The sequence below is a fragment of the Oncorhynchus clarkii genome, chromosome 2 (assembly GCF_045791955.1).
Source record: "Oncorhynchus clarkii lewisi isolate Uvic-CL-2024 chromosome 2, UVic_Ocla_1.0, whole genome shotgun sequence".
NCBI lineage: Eukaryota > Metazoa > Chordata > Actinopteri > Salmoniformes > Salmonidae > Oncorhynchus > Oncorhynchus clarkii.
In genome coordinates this window covers 29456638-29472208 of record NC_092148.1, presented here as the reverse complement: position 1 = coordinate 29472208, position 15571 = coordinate 29456638, and the positions used below count along the sequence as shown (strand labels likewise).

General features: G+C 45.1%; 1 protein-coding gene across 3 annotated transcripts in view; it reads right to left on the bottom strand.

Moving 5' to 3' along the window:
* LOC139366426 (mannosyl-oligosaccharide 1,2-alpha-mannosidase IC-like) overlaps positions 1 to 13852 on the bottom strand; it is a 217483-nt gene extending 203631 nt beyond the window's left edge. Inside the window, exon 1 of one of the 3 annotated variants that reach the window (XM_071103909.1) lies at positions 11995 to 13852. In XM_071103909.1, the coding sequence (XP_070960010.1) occupies positions 11995 to 12690 (696 nt within the window). In that variant the 5' untranslated portion in view covers positions 12691 to 13852. Of the gene's footprint in view, positions 1 to 6762; positions 7221 to 11994 lie in introns of those variants that run through there. The other 2 variants (XM_071103903.1, XM_071103917.1) reach the window with 2 other exon arrangements.
* Between the last annotated feature and the right edge of the window lie 1719 nt (positions 13853 to 15571).

Below are 15571 nucleotides of genomic sequence, written 5' to 3'. Positions count from 1 at the left end.
GGTTTTGCAAGAGAGGAAGGGGTAGGGGCGTGAGTTGTAACTGTTTCAGACACAACCACAATATGCACATACACACTCTTCCTGTCTTCAAGAGGAGTAGTTTCACCATAGAACATGTGATCAAAACACAGCCCCATATATACTAGAGCTGGGAGATATGGACAAAAAATCAATTTCGCGATAAATTGCCTGAATTGATCCGAAAGCCATAAATAGAACAAATCGTTTATAGAATTAATGTGCATGAATTATCCTTTAAACTACTGCTAATAGTTTGACGACTGTCGCCATCAATTGTCCTACTAACAATCTTACATATTAACAAACGTATTCAATTTAAAACGTCATATTTCTCTAGGATAGTCTTGTCAGTGACATACACCACAGTGCAAAGGCCTTTCAGCAAGGCTCTTCATTTAACACAGCAGCAGAAACAGGTGTCATGACGTTGGCCTGGGGGTAGGTTTATGACAGTCATAAATACCTCTTCCCCCCTTTTTCCTCTCTCTACCCTACTGATGTGAAATTTGAAAACCCCTTGGTTAACATAGAGATTCTGGGAACATCAGAAGGTGGGGGGAAATGAACTGTATTCTAGTAATCCGAACAATTGAACATATGCAGTGGTACTTAATGAATATGATGTCAGTTCGGTTGTCATCTGAGACATTCTCATCAATGATAAGATGACATACACTCTACAGTGGAAAGTCTACACATCAGAGTTATCGGATTCACATGGAATTGTTGTTCAATTTAAATGTTTGAATATGAAATTATTCGTGATGGGATGAAATGTGATTTTAGCTTCTAAAATGTGAGATTTGGGTTTTCATAGGGTAGAGCTCTGCTCAATCAGTGGCCCGCCCCTGTGAAGGGACATGGGTTATAAAACTTTTCAAACACGCCCTCCTCTCCCTTCCTATATAAAGCCTTGACAACAATATAACCTCCTGTTCCGAGGATGTGAGGACGACGGTCCGATGTCCGAATGGTTCAGATAATAACTACAGAACGAAGCCAACATCAGCGTGAGCTGTGGTTGCGAATGGTATGAACTTTGAACTCTTATTCACTACAGAAGTGATACCTCCTAGCCGTTGAGTTAGCAACAGCAGCTGCAAACGAGGGATAGGAAGGAACAGACAGAGTATTCCGTCTATCACACAACGACGTTACTACAACGTATCCAGTTGACCTCCAGAGACATTCTTCAAAGGACAAAGGACTCGGTTTGGCAACACGGCCTTCCATCTACCACCAACCTACTGAAGCGCAGCTCAGAGTAAATATTTATTGTATTTTCCTTTTCCAAATGGGCGGTAATTTAGAATGCATAAGATACTGTATTTACGATAGCACAGCTTCTTCCTTTGTTACTCAGTCTTCCCGCTCTTTCACTCAAACCTAGCGCCTTTTATTTTGTGTAACAAGCTGTCATATCTGTTCCGCCCGCTAGGGACGTTTTCCTTTATGACATAATTTGTAATCAAGTTATGATTAATTATATGTATGTGTAATTCTGTGTGATTAGTTAGGTATTTAGTAAATAAATAATTAAACCCAATTTTGTATTGCTGATTCAACTTGTTAGCCAGGGTTCGTGAAGATAACCAAGAATTTACAACATTCAGATTAAACTGAATTAAGGTGACGATTAATATTGACTACTATTGATGTAAAATATTACTAGGTCTTTAAGAGTTTATTTGGAAGATAACAGCTCTATAAATATTATTTTGTGGTGCCCCGACTCTCTAGTTAATTACATTTACACGATTAGCTCAATCAGGTGATATTAATTCCGGATAAATGATTTTATAGAATAGCACGTCATATCACTTAATCCGGCATAGCCAAAGACACGACACAGGCAACAGGTGATGGAACCATGAGGACACAACAGTCACCATGAAACCTTGCATAATCCTTTGCATCACGACGTATCATGCTGAAGTATGGAAGTGGATCGAGCAACACGGATTTGGAGAGGTATGACAATGAGTGTGTGGAATTGTTTGTCGAGAGTGGTTCTTTGCAAAACTGGCCGCTATAGCTTAATCATTTCCCTGCGATTCTTATCAGTTTCATAATCTCCTCATTACCCACATACCTTTCCTCTTCTGCCGAAACTGCATAAACACTTGAGGCCTTGTGGTTTAGGGTTCTTTCCGAAACTGTTAACGAACTCCAGCACGGAACATACAGGCTACACACAGAGTCCTACTACACCTCTGTTACTCCCAGATATCACCACCACTGATCTACTCCGCTGACTCCACTGAGCCTCCAAGGCATCAGAAGACTTTGTTTTTCATTACAAGGGATTCACAGCTGCATTTCTCACCTAGTTTGTTCACGGCAGACCTCCTTATTTTCTCTCTCCAGTCAAGATTAACAAGCGAGAAGACACCACCATTGCCGAAGGGGGTTGTAGTTGTAGTTGCAGTGGTATATTTTTTATTTTAACATTTATTTAACTAGGCAAGTCAGTTAAGAACAAATTCTTATGTACAATGACGGCTTACACCGGCCAAACCCGGACAACGCTGGGCCAGTTGTGCGCCGCCCTATGGGACTCCAAATCACAGCCGGTTGTGATAAAGTCTGGATTCAAACCAGGGTGTCTGTAGTGACACCTCTAGCACTGAGATGCAGTGCCTTAGACCGCTGCGCCACTCGGGAGCCAAAAACCAGCAAAGATGCAAACCTCACTGTGAATAACCCCAGCTAATAAAATGTTAGTTTCTCATACTCCTTCCCTTCCATTGATGTTAGAGAACCGAGGTTCAGCCCCTTGTCACATACACTTAGAGTGTAATTAATGATCCGCAATCTGGCTCGAACACACACACATAACCAATTGTTAGTCGCTTATCGAGGCTGTTTATTTCTTGTTTGTTTTCTTTTTCGATGGACACAGTAGGCAGAGAATTGGAAATTGCCTTTCCCGAGCCAATCATGCAAACTCAATGGAAGAAAGGGGAATCTGTGCTATGGTCCCTAATGAGTAACAGAGTAACATTACCTCTGTTTGATTAAGAGCTTAATTGTGATTATAATTAACAAATATAACCTCATCTGGCCACGACGGCCTTCTAAGTGGCCAGTTAATTAAAGGGCTAATTCCCAACCAATGTTGACCGAGGTGAAAATCGCTCCGGAAACGCTCGGGTGGACTGGCGTTATCCATTTCCTTGTTCCTCGTTAATGGAACCGTGTCACACAATGTAGAATTGGAGATCGAGACAGAAGACACTGTAGGTATAAGAAGCTAGTATTGTCCGCACAGCACTGCATACTGTATTTCCCCATAGAGGCCCTTATAACCTGATTCACTCACAGACCTGGTTTCTAAGAGAATAGGCTCATTCAACAGGAATACAGCTTCTACTCTGACCTGAAAGCGTCTTTGTGTGTCCTTGGGCAAGATGCTTGAGCTGTATGGATGAATGATTTCTAGAATATGACTTACTACAGTAATAACATATGGTATAGATGGCAGACCCGTTGAAAATATCAGGGAACAGAAGTTTAGCCTAGTTGTTGTCCATTGTAGTAGCAGAACTGTCGCTGTGACAGAGCTAAAAGACCCAAAAAGAGAGACATGGTAAGAGGACAGGGGAGAGAGGGAAAGAGAGAGACATGGTAAGAGGACAGGGGGGAGAGGGAAAGAGAGAGACATGGTAAGAGGACAGGGGGGAGAGGGAAAGAGAGAGACATGGTAAGAGGACAGGGGAGAGAGGGAAAGAGAGAGACATGGTAAGAGGACAGGGGAGAGAGGGAAAGAGAGAGACACAGGTAGAGGACAAGCAGGAAGGGAGAGTGAGAGAGAGTTATGGGGACTGGTGAGCCTGGCACTCTCTAGTGTCTCCTCTTTGACCTGCGCTGTTCGGAGATGTGCCAGATTTACACACATCTTGTTTCTGACCAATTAGACAGGAATAAAAGCTGGGGATGGGGCCGCGGGTTAAAACTGGGCCACTTAACACTCATTCTCTCCCTCTCCCTCTCTTCATTTCCCTTTCTGGCATTTACAGGGGCAGGAGGGAGAATATAGCCTGTGCGGCAGGTAGCCCAGTGGTTAAAGCATTAGGCCAGTAACCGGAAAGGTTGCTGGATTGAATCCCCGAGCTGACAAGGTAAAAATCTGTTGTTCTGCCCCTGAAAATGGCAGTTATCCCACTGTTCCTTGGCAAGCCGTCATTGTAAATAAGAATTTGTTCTTAACTGACTTGCCTAGTTAAATAAATCTACATCTTTTTTTTTTTAAATGTTAAAGATGAAGACAAAAAAAAAGCAGTCTCATTTGGCACCTAGTAGAGATGTCAACTCCACCTGCGGTCAAACAGGGCCTGGGTATTGTTCCTGCCCTCACACACTCACGCATACACGTGGGCGCTTGTGTGAGAACTGAGCGGTCAGAAAGCATGTGCAGTGTGGCATGACAGTTGAACTGTACGAGCATGAGCACACACAGAGGCAGAATCCCATGTCCTGTATGACTGTCTGTCTCCATCTTTCCTCTCACACAGTAACCAGTCCTTGACAACACAGTGGGAGGGAAACGTCAATTTTCTCCCTCTCCCTTTTGCTCTGTCTCATTGCTTTGTCTCACTTCCTTCCGATCTCTCTCTCACTCTCTCTCTCTCTCACTTTCTCTCTCACTCTCTCTCTCTCTCTCACTCTCTCTCTCACTTTCTCTCTCTCTCTCTCTCTCTCACACTCTCTCTCACTCTCTCTCACTCTCTCTCTCACTCTCTCTCACTCTCTCTCTCACTCTCTCTCTCTCTCACTTTCTCTCTCTCGCTCTCTCTCTCTCACACTCTCACTCTCTCTCTAACTCTCTCACTCTCTAACTCTCTAACGCTTGCTCTCTCTCTCTCTAACTCTCTCTCTCTAACTCTCTAACTTGCTCTCTCTCTCGCGCCCCCTCTGGTGTCTATGCAGCAAATACTGTCAGCGATAGCAGCGACAGGGTGCAGCTAATGACACAGAGGGGAGGGAGATGTGCTCATTAGTCCTTTCCACGTTAGTGTGCAACATGGACGAGTCTCTGCCTGAAGAGGGAAGAGAGTGAAGCCATAGGCCTGGGAGAGACAGATATGAGAGCGGGCGAGAGGGAGAGAGAGAGAGATTACAATGTTTTTTTTATGGGAATAAGGAATAGTCTAACAAGTCAAATGGAAGTCTAAAGAACAAAAAAACAAAAACGCAAAAACATAATTTACTCCAACTTCAACGTAATTTCCAAAACGTAAAATCCCAAATCTGTGGTCTTGTGGCCCCAAAAACAAGGCCAACACTGCGAGTGAACTGTAAGACCAGGTTGCTTTTACTGGGAAGTGACCCAGCACACAGGCAACGGTAAACAAGTAGGGTTGCATGTGAAAAGTACAACCAACAAACTGATTTCCCGGACGAGGAGGGGGCGGGAGAGGGCAGATCGAAATGTAGCATGTTCTACAGAAAAGTGTTTCTGTGTCATTTGGCAACACATCTGTAGAAAGTCAAATGGTCAAGTCCGCCACGTCAGCAAATCCCTTTTTTCTACCTCTAGCTGTATGTGACTTCGGGACTCTCAGTCTTTTTAACTCCAATGTGAGCTAAACGACGCTCTAATACAAATACACCCACCACAACACACACACTCGGAGCTCAAAAAACCTCTCCCTGAATTGAGAGAAAATAAGTTGCGTAATAAATAGGTCCTCCCTTCACTTGGTGTTTATGAAGTAGTGGGCTACTCTCTCCCTTAAACAGTGAGGCACCGATGATAGCCTCAAAGTGCCTTCCCTGGTAGAGAGACCAGGCAGAATTAGTCTCGAAACCCTGACCCTAGGAAACAGTGACTAGGGTCTGGTTTCAATTGCAGACTCTTTTTGCAACTTCAATAGGGGGGGGGAATTGTTCCGAGGTGGGTCCTCTTCAGACAGACAACTCTCCCAACGAATCACAAGGCAGACATGCCAGAACGTCGCGATTCAAAATCATTCTTTGCAGTCAAAACCTTTGCAGTGGATTTAGTGAAGGTAGTTGATGCAAACTAGCCACATTTCCGAAACGCAATAAAAAAAAATGTACCTCAATGGTCTCCATCATGCTAGCTACGATGTACTATTTCATTCAAGCAGATAAAGTAGTAACCTAGGCAGTGATGTAGTTCCTCCAGTGGTTCCCAAACTTGTTATAGTTCCCCTTCAAACATTCAACCTCAAGCTGCGTACCCCCTCTAGCACCAGGGTCAGCGCACTCTCAAATGTTTGTTTTTTTGTTTGCCAAACACACACAATACGATACATTTATTAAACATAAGAATGACTGTTTTTGTCACAACCCGGCTCGTGGGAAGTGACAAAGAGCTCTTATAGGACCAGGGCACAAATAACAATATAATAACAATCATTTTGCTCTTTATTTAGCCATCTTTTTCAAATGTGAATCACATTTTTATTTGGCGTACCCCCGACGGACCCCGACGGCACGCGTACCCCAGTTTGGGAATACCTGCTCTATGCAAACACAGTCCATCATTGATACCAGACCCTAGTCACTGTTGCCTAGGATCGGTTTTACGAGACTAAGGCATTCAAGATGTGCTGTAACATAATATTTTCCTTCCAGAGAGGAAGCTCCCTTCCTGGCTCCCAACACACACACACACACACGCGCGCGCACACACACACTCGCGCACACACACACACAAAGGCAAGGTAATCTAGGCCTTGTGACTCTATTTAAGAGGGAAACACACTCACATACCTCTTGAAAAGCATGCCCCTACAGAGACTTGCCCTGGAGCTAGTGCCCTCTGTACAAAGGGAGCGGGGGAAAAACTGCCTTCATTGCAAAAAGGATGCAAGCTAACAGCTCCTCTCCAATGCCATCCTTCCTTTCCTCTCTCCTGTTCTCTCGCTTCACTCATTTCTTCCTCCCGGGCTCTTTCCTGTGGGGATGGGCATCACCTGACATTGTTCGACTTACATCTACTCAAACCACCGTGACTGTACTCTGCTTCAGTCACAGAAATGTTTCTTTGTCTGTGCACAGGCCGACACAAGCAGAGTAGGTATTGCATTGACGTGTCTGTAATATCACGCTCAGCTGCTATCGACTTGCGCAATATTCCAATACACAACGGGCTCAGCTGCAAACTCCTCCACATGCGCGGGCCAGAGAAAACAACGGGCTCACATAACCAACCCCAGCGTCTGACATTTGCACTTCTTCCACCGAGCCAGTGACGAAACACAAACATTTCCCGCTCCTCCACCCCCACAGAGACCCGCAGGGAGGGAGGGGAAAAAAAGCATCCTTCCTTTCCAACCTTCCTTGAAGTCATCTCAAATCTAATTGGTTGGATTGGTGAAAGCAATATAGGATGGTAACGTTGCTTATTAGGCTATACCTATCCAATCAATTATAGACCTGTGCTTACCTCAAGGAAACAAGACAGGAAACCAAGAAGGAAACAAGGAAGGTAACAACGAAGGATGGATTTAGAAAATATTCCAGGGGCATGGCCCCGCTCGGTAAGCGGCAATTTCCCAGCCCAGGGTGAAGTCCCCTCGTGCACCTGGCCCTTAGCTGGAGACAGGAACAGGAGGTTGAGGGAGGTCACCGCCCACAGCCGGTTGGAGGACAGCAGCAGAACACAGCGCCTATTTTTAACAGGAGCTTCTAATTCAACCAGTCACCCATTTATTTTTCACAACTCATAAGGGTTTTCACAAGATAGACAGTCAACATATCTTCAGAAGGTGGCTGGTGGTGTTTCTTTGGGGGGTTGTGAGGGGGTGGGAGACTTATTAACTCTACAGTGGTGGAAGTGAGAGACGACAAAACAATACGTTATATGAGGTACAATTTGCTTGTTGTTCACCATGATGTTCCGCTGGTTGTGGGAATACTTCAAGAGTAACCTCAAAAGTACTCGCTCAGAGTGAGTTTTCATTCGGGAAAAGGACAACTGATTTGGCCTTAAATGATCTGTCGTCCTCAGACAAGTCTGACAAAGCAGATGACGCTTATATGCTGGACTGGTGTTTGGATGTTCAGTTTGTTATGACAGTGGTGGCAACCCTTCAGAACACAATTACCCAACATCTTATTCAAATGACAACCAACATGGTCAAAACACAAGCCGAGATACACACCCACATGCACGAGTATGGGCACGCACGCGCACACGCACACACAGAACCCTGGGGGACTGTAGCCTTATCGCAACATAGGGAGGCTCTCTGCCACAGAAAGCCTGCAATGTGTCTGTCCCTCCGCTGCAGTACTCTGAACAGCAAGCAGTGACGCTGATCCCCTTCACTGTGTTACGGTGTCCCCATACAAATATCACACACACACACATATTCATTGTGTCCTCACGTTGCAGTCGTACATTCAGCACATGCACATTCACTGCCTGTATTTGCCTGTGCCGACACATCCAGCTCTAGAAAAATACATAGAGAGAAGAGAGAAAATCTTTGGGAGGGAGACACTTTTAAAAAGAGCTGCTTCATGTTTGGTGTGTGTTTGCTGTGCAGACAGTAAGATAAGACAGATAAAGAGGTGTGTGTACATGTGCGTGTGTGTGTGTGTGTGTGTGTGTGTGTGTGTATTCCTCGATTCATGTCAGACGTTCTGTTTGCTCTGACGATTGTGTTTGTTCTGACGTGCCTCCGCAGCAGCCCCCTGCACCGTAACTACACTCTGCTTTTCTACACTGGCTAATGACCTTGTCTGAAGGTAAAGTAAGGAAGATGTGAACAATTTAAAAGAGAAGAGGTCAACTTCCTGTTGATTCAGCAATGACTAGAACAGACTTGGGGTAATCTGCCAATAGCCCCCTCCCTGATATCAGCTCTTCAAAAGCCAACGAGGCAGCACCAAAACCATGCAGGATCCCAATGAGGCAGAATATCAGATCGTTAGAAGGATACAGAGGGAGAAATGTCCAAATGGAGGCCATTTCCACCTGATGAGGACTAGCAAAGGAGGATTGGCTTGCTGGGCTGTCTGTCCAAACACAAACATGCCCGCACGCACACACACCTGAACAATTGGCTTTGTTTAGAGGCATCATGTCAGTTCTGGCCAGGGAAGAGCCCTCGAACATTTACCTGCCATTGTCTCCTGTGCCATCCTGTCTTGGTGGTTGGCACACACAGGGGGGGGGTACTTACCGCCTCTGCATTTTGTTGAGAACCTGAAGCCCATTCACATTTGGCACGACATGAGCTGAGCGGGTTGATCATAAGATCACAAGGCAACCATCTCGCTGCCTTAGCAAGTTATTTTCCCCTCTAATATCAGGTGTTTGTAGCCCTGCTGTTGCAATGTCCGCCACAGCACAGTCAGGCAGCAACTCAATATAGCCCGTGGGGACAATTTGCTACAGCTCATTCTTCATCATACTTCATAAATGCCAGGAATATTAAAGGTTTGGATGCATGTTGTTTTTGTGTTTATCTTACATCTCTATGACTATGTACCCCCGACAAACCACAGGCACGGCCTGCATCTGAAATGGCACCCTATTCCCTATATGGTGCACTACTTTTGACCAGGACCCATAGGTCTCTGGCCAAAAGTAGTGCACTATGTAGGGAACAGGGTGCCATTTGGGATACGGCCGTGGGATTGGCATTGTGAATGCGAGGGACCAGGAATAGAGACGATGGTTCTGGAACTCTGCCAAAATGGGCTGAAACTGTGGAATCTCATGTGACAATGGGAAACAGCAAGAACAGATACCACTCCAAGGTTACCCAATAGGAGGCACGCGGTTAGACATAAAAGACTGTAAAATCACCACAAAATCAGCTCAAAGTGATTTTAATTTAGGAAATCTGTTCCCAAGTATCCCCACGCATAAATAGAGAGGCATATGTGATCGTATCCCAACGTAATCAAGGTTTGAAATTATTCTGTTTTTGTCAAATATTATGTCCGTTTGGGATTCTTGGAGTCAATTTGCACTGTACAACTGATTTATAACTATGTTCCAGCCCAACGACCATCAGCTCAAGGAAAAATCGGCCCACAGCTGAATATAATTGGGGACCCATGCACAACACTATACTGTAGATAGCCTGGCACTAGAGCCAGCCAGATAGTTGTTAACCTCTATGCTGTGGGTTTTTTTTTTTTGGGGGGGGGATGTTTCATTCAGTGCTTCATTCAAGGCAGTGCAACTGAAACATACACTAGACTAGAGTGGACACAAATGTTTGGGAGGATGCAGTGGAAATCCCTTCCTTCCAGGTCAGTGGGCCTATACTCAATGACCTTCAGGCAGAAATCTTGCCTATCTCAGCAAAATATAATTGTAAAATGTCACATTGACATTCACTTTCTAAGAGTGCTATCAAAGCTGTAGAAATAAGTCAGGACTTTCCCGCTGATTCAATACTAGGACAAACAGGTTAGTGACCATGGTGTGGGACTGTTGGTTATCACTTAACCACATGACCAAATGACAACATGCCACATCCGTCACATGAAATGTACCAAAGTCATCCACTTCCTGTTTGTCCCAACACTATCCCCTGCTCTCTCCCCTGCCTCCTCTGCTCTCTCCCCTGCCTCCTCTGCTCTCTCTCCCCTGCCTCCTCTGCTCTCTCTCCCCTGCCTCCTCTGCTCTCTCCCCTGCCTCCTCTGCTCTCTCTCCCCTGTCTCCTCTGCTCTCTCCCGTCTCTCACCTGCCTCCTCTGCTCTCTCCCCTGCCTCCTCTGCTCTCTCCCCTGCCTCCTCTGTTCTCTCTCCCCTGTCTCCTCTGCTCTCTCCCCTGTCTCCTCTGCTCTCTCCCCTGCCTCCTCTGCTCTCTCCCCTGCCTCCTCTGCTCTCTCCCCTGCCTCCTCTGCTCTCTCCCCTGCCTCCTCTGCTCTCTCCCCTGCCTCCTCTGCTCTCTCCCCTGCCTCCTCTGCTTTCTCCCCTGCCTCCTCTGCTTTCTCCCCTGCCTCCTCTGCTCTCTCCCCTGCCTCCTCTGCTCTCTCCCCTGCCTCCTCTTCTCTCTCCCCTGTCTCCTCTTCTCTCTCCCCTGTCTCCTCTTCTCTCTCCCCTGTCTCCTCTTCTGTCTCCCCTGCCTCCCCTGCTCTCTCCCCTGCCTCCTCTTCTCTCTCCCCTGCCTCCTCTTCTCTCGCCCCTGTCTCCTCTTCTGTCTCCCCTGCCTCCCCTGCTCTCTCCCCTGTCTCCTCTTCTCTCTCCCCTGCCTCCTCTTCTCTCTCCCCTGTCTCCTCTTCTGTCTCCCCTGCCTCCCCTGCTCTCTCCCCTGTCTCCTCTGCCCTGAGTCCGTGAGGATGTGTGACACAGTACAGACATACGCTCTCCCTCTCAGGTATTACTGGACTTCCCAGAGCTGAACAACAGCAGGCTGATGCCATACCCCTGGAGGTAGTCCTGTAGCAGTCTGCCCAGAGCAAGTTGGTTATGCAAACATAATAGCAGTGTGTGTGCAGACAGTGCTGTGTGTGTGTTTGCCCATAAAATCATCTTCATTATCCTCAATGCCTCATATGCATTGCTTCTACACCTGCATTGCTTGCCGTTTGGGGTTTTAGGCTGGGTTTCTGTACAGCACTTTTGAGATATCAGCTGATGTACGAAGGGCTATATAAATCAATTTGATTTGATATCTACAACCATTGTGTTATGCACTAACCATTATGTATATCATTTTGCATAGTCACTGACAATTTGTGTGACTGTAAGATGTCTAGCCTAAAACCTTATCAGAGATCACAGAGAGCATGTTTGGACCATCTTTTCCATATTATTGGGAGGTGAACCCCCCTTCTGGCCAGTGGCCACATCAAAAAACCTATTTTCATAGGCAGCTTAATGCTTAATTATGCACATGTTGATGACTTGTATATTACATTGCAGTGGCATTTCTTATTGTGACAATTGGTCTGCAATGCCTTGACAGTTTAGGACTGGGATCCCCCAGCTGTTGTGTAGATAACTGTATTACACTGTGACTGCTTATCATCTTACCTCCTTGACTTTCTCCCGACGCTGAAGGGTCTGAGGGTCGCTCGGCTTGCCATGTTCGATCCCCAAGGGCGGCTTTAGCAGACATTTTTTAAACTTGTTGTAATCGAAAGAAGTATCCTTGTTGGCACCCTGGTTAGAAGACGAGGTCACTTTCTCATCCTTAGAAGCCGACTCCGTTTTAGACCTCGACAGCATCATGTCCTCCAACGCTTCCCCGCCAGCGTCTTTCTTATCAGTTTTAGCCTCATTGGTGACAGAGGGCTTGCGGCTCAAGGCTTTGAGTTTTGTGCTCGTCTCCCCTTTGGCCGAGGTGATGCCCCGGAGATGTTCTGGGTCCTTTGCGCCCTTCTTAAGATGCTCCCTCACATCATTCTCAGACCCTACCGTTACTGGTTGGCTCTCCGTCTTTGAGAGAAAAATACGTTTCAAACGGACAGAGTCAGGTAGGAAGAATAAGGCCCCGAAACACAGAGTTACCAAGCCCGAGAGAAAAAGTAGAAAGACGAATTTCTGGGATAGGCGAAGACCCATGCCCGATGCTGACACACCGGGCAACTTTCGGAAAACCATTGAATCAGTTTTTCTTAATGATTGCCTTAATTTATTCAGCAGTAGGCTATAGGTTACAATGGTTGTACAACACTCCACTTTCACACCCTCTCCGCTGGAAAGCTCCCCTATGTGTCCTTGTTGCATGTGTAAAAGTTGATATGAGGGGTTGAAAAACACACCCTTGTGACAAACTGATTGCCACGACTCTCCTTATCGTGCAATCGATTGGACCTGCATAGGTAAAGGTTACCTTTCAAATGTAGCAATCGCGTTTGGCAATGAGACCAATAATGTGCACATCACATTAGCATGTATTGGTTATGACAGTCATAGCACATGCGTTTGATGTTTTTCAATATCTCACATTCGCAAAGAAAATGACAGGTTTCTAATAAATGCCACTGTGTTTGCGTAATCCGCACTAAATCTATGGATGTGAAATAACGGAAAATGCCGGAATCTACACTAAAATGACACAGATGTTGCGTTACTTTACGTAGCCTATTGATCATAAAATGCACCCATCACAAAGCCAAAGTAAAGTTGATCTTATCTTCATTATTCCAAGGTGCGACAATCATTGGCAAATACATCACGGGATGGTAAAAGCATGCGTGGAGCGTCTTTATCAGCAGGTCCGTTCATAGCGGTCCCCGTTGCAGGTCACAGAATGATCTGTAAAACCGAAGAATCACAAGCACAAGCGTCTGGTTTTGTATCCTGTAAGGTAGGCGGATGCTGCTGCTGTATGAACGTGTATATTTATTCATGCCGCCACCGTCAGTTAGAAATCTGCACGTTCTTCAGTCTCTCATCATTTCTGAATACGCAGCACACAACCCACACAGCGAAGGTGAACGAAGACCGTGTCGCATACACGCAAGAATTTGTTTTAGCTTCCAAAAAAATCCGAAGAATGGAGGCAAAAAAAAAACACCATCCAAGAGATATAGTGCAGCTTGCAGTTCAATCCCATCAACACATCGTGTCTTCCACTCGCTGTCTATGGTTTGTCTTCCCGTGCGCACCCTTGCTGTACCGTATTCGCCCGCTTGCTCGCCATCAGCGCAGAGAGGTAGAAATATGATATAAAATATAGGCTAGAGTGAAACGAATACTGTCGCTAAACCGAGTGGGTTGGTCGGGCTCTCTTGATGGATACCCACAGCGGCTTGTCAAAACATGGTAAAGGCATACGAACCCACAGTCGAAGGGAGGACCAGCAGCGGGGGGTTTATCGGGCTCTCTGGGCGGTCAATTATGAACCAAAGTGGCTGTGGGTCCTATTCCCAGCATTGGATAATCTCATTTTAGCCTACCGACTGGGTGGGGCATATATATCGATAAAATTGTAGATATTAAACTATTTTTTGCCATTGGCAAAAAAAAAATCCATGGCACCGGTCATACATTAATAACTCAAAGTAGCCAAAATAGTCTTCATGATTAATAGACTTCCAAAATGATGTGTATGTCTCTAGACATAAGACAACATCTAATATGAAAGGCAATAACATTGATCGGATTCAACATGGGATGAAGAATCGTACGCGTCCGTTGCGTAGAACAGTATGCTGATCACATGCCAAAAGTTTAGAAAGTTCTACCTCTGCATATAAGAAGAGAGAGGAGGGCAGATGATAAATTGCAGACATACTGTTGTCCGGGGACAACATAAGATAAATGGTCCCAATTAACATGGTGGTAGCCATTAACTAAAGAGCTATGCACAGCACTATCAAACCGAATGGTAGGTGGGGAGGGTGTGGTGGGCACCATCAGAGAGTTTACAGGACAACTTTAATGCATGGTGAACAAAAATAGGTATTATAGTCTCTCTCTTTCTCTGGGCCTAATAATGCTTAGTTTGTGTAATCTTGGGTACATCTGCTTCAGTGACATTGGGCTCAGAATAATGTTCAAATGTGTGTTGAGCAGTTGTTGTTTATGTAATTCTCACACTCTATTTGACCCCAGAGTCTGACTGTCAACACATCTCCCACTGTAGGTGTAATTCAATCAGACTAGCTGCTTGTAATTTGCAGCGAAGCTAGCAAAAGAGAATGAACCGTTAAATTACCCCATGTATTTCTTTGCAACGTGGTCTCAGAGCATTTCTTATAATTCTGTATGTAAATCTGAGACACTCCATTTAGTATGATATATTACATTTAGTATGATATATTACATTTAGTATGATATATTACATTTAGTATGATATATTACATTTAGTATGGGATGTATTCATTTGTGGATCCCATCTTCCATTCCGTATGATATGTTATGAATTGCAATTTGTACATTACGAATTTGCAAAGCGTACAATATGGTACAACATTTGCTAACGTATGATATGTTACCAATTCCAATTTGCTGTAGCTCACGTTAACTAGGTGGCTAACGCTAATGGTAGCTAGCTCTAGGTGTTAAGCTAGGAGTTAGGTTAAAGGGTCAAGGTTAGGGGAATGGTTAGCTAACATGCTAAGTAGTTGCAAAGTAGCTACAAAGTAGTAAGCAGTTGCAACGTTGCTAATTAGCCCACATGCTAAAGTTATTATATATTATGACAGGCTATGACAAGTTATGTCAGCTGTTATGACATGGTTATTATGGTGTCATAACATGTTACGACACTGGGAGTCAAGTAAAATGTTACCAATCAATGTGTTTCAATGGTACAAGTTGCAGTTGAGTTGGCATGGAGATCTGTATGTCAGTGACAGGCTAGTTTATCATGAGGATAAACGAGATACATAATACACTCCCAGCACTCTTATTGCAAGCAGATGTATCATTCAGTGTATCCTTGAAAAGTACATTTCTTTGTGCCTTGCTTTCTCTCATTGTTGAAACAGTACAGTTCTGAGTGGATGGGTTCACTGCATGGATATCATGTCATACATACTGAATGTTGGTGATCCACAAAACAGCCTTGACACATATGGAAAACAGTGTTATTGGCTGAATAAGGACCACATTGGATCACTGGTGCGCGGAAAATACATACTGGACATACATTCCTCAC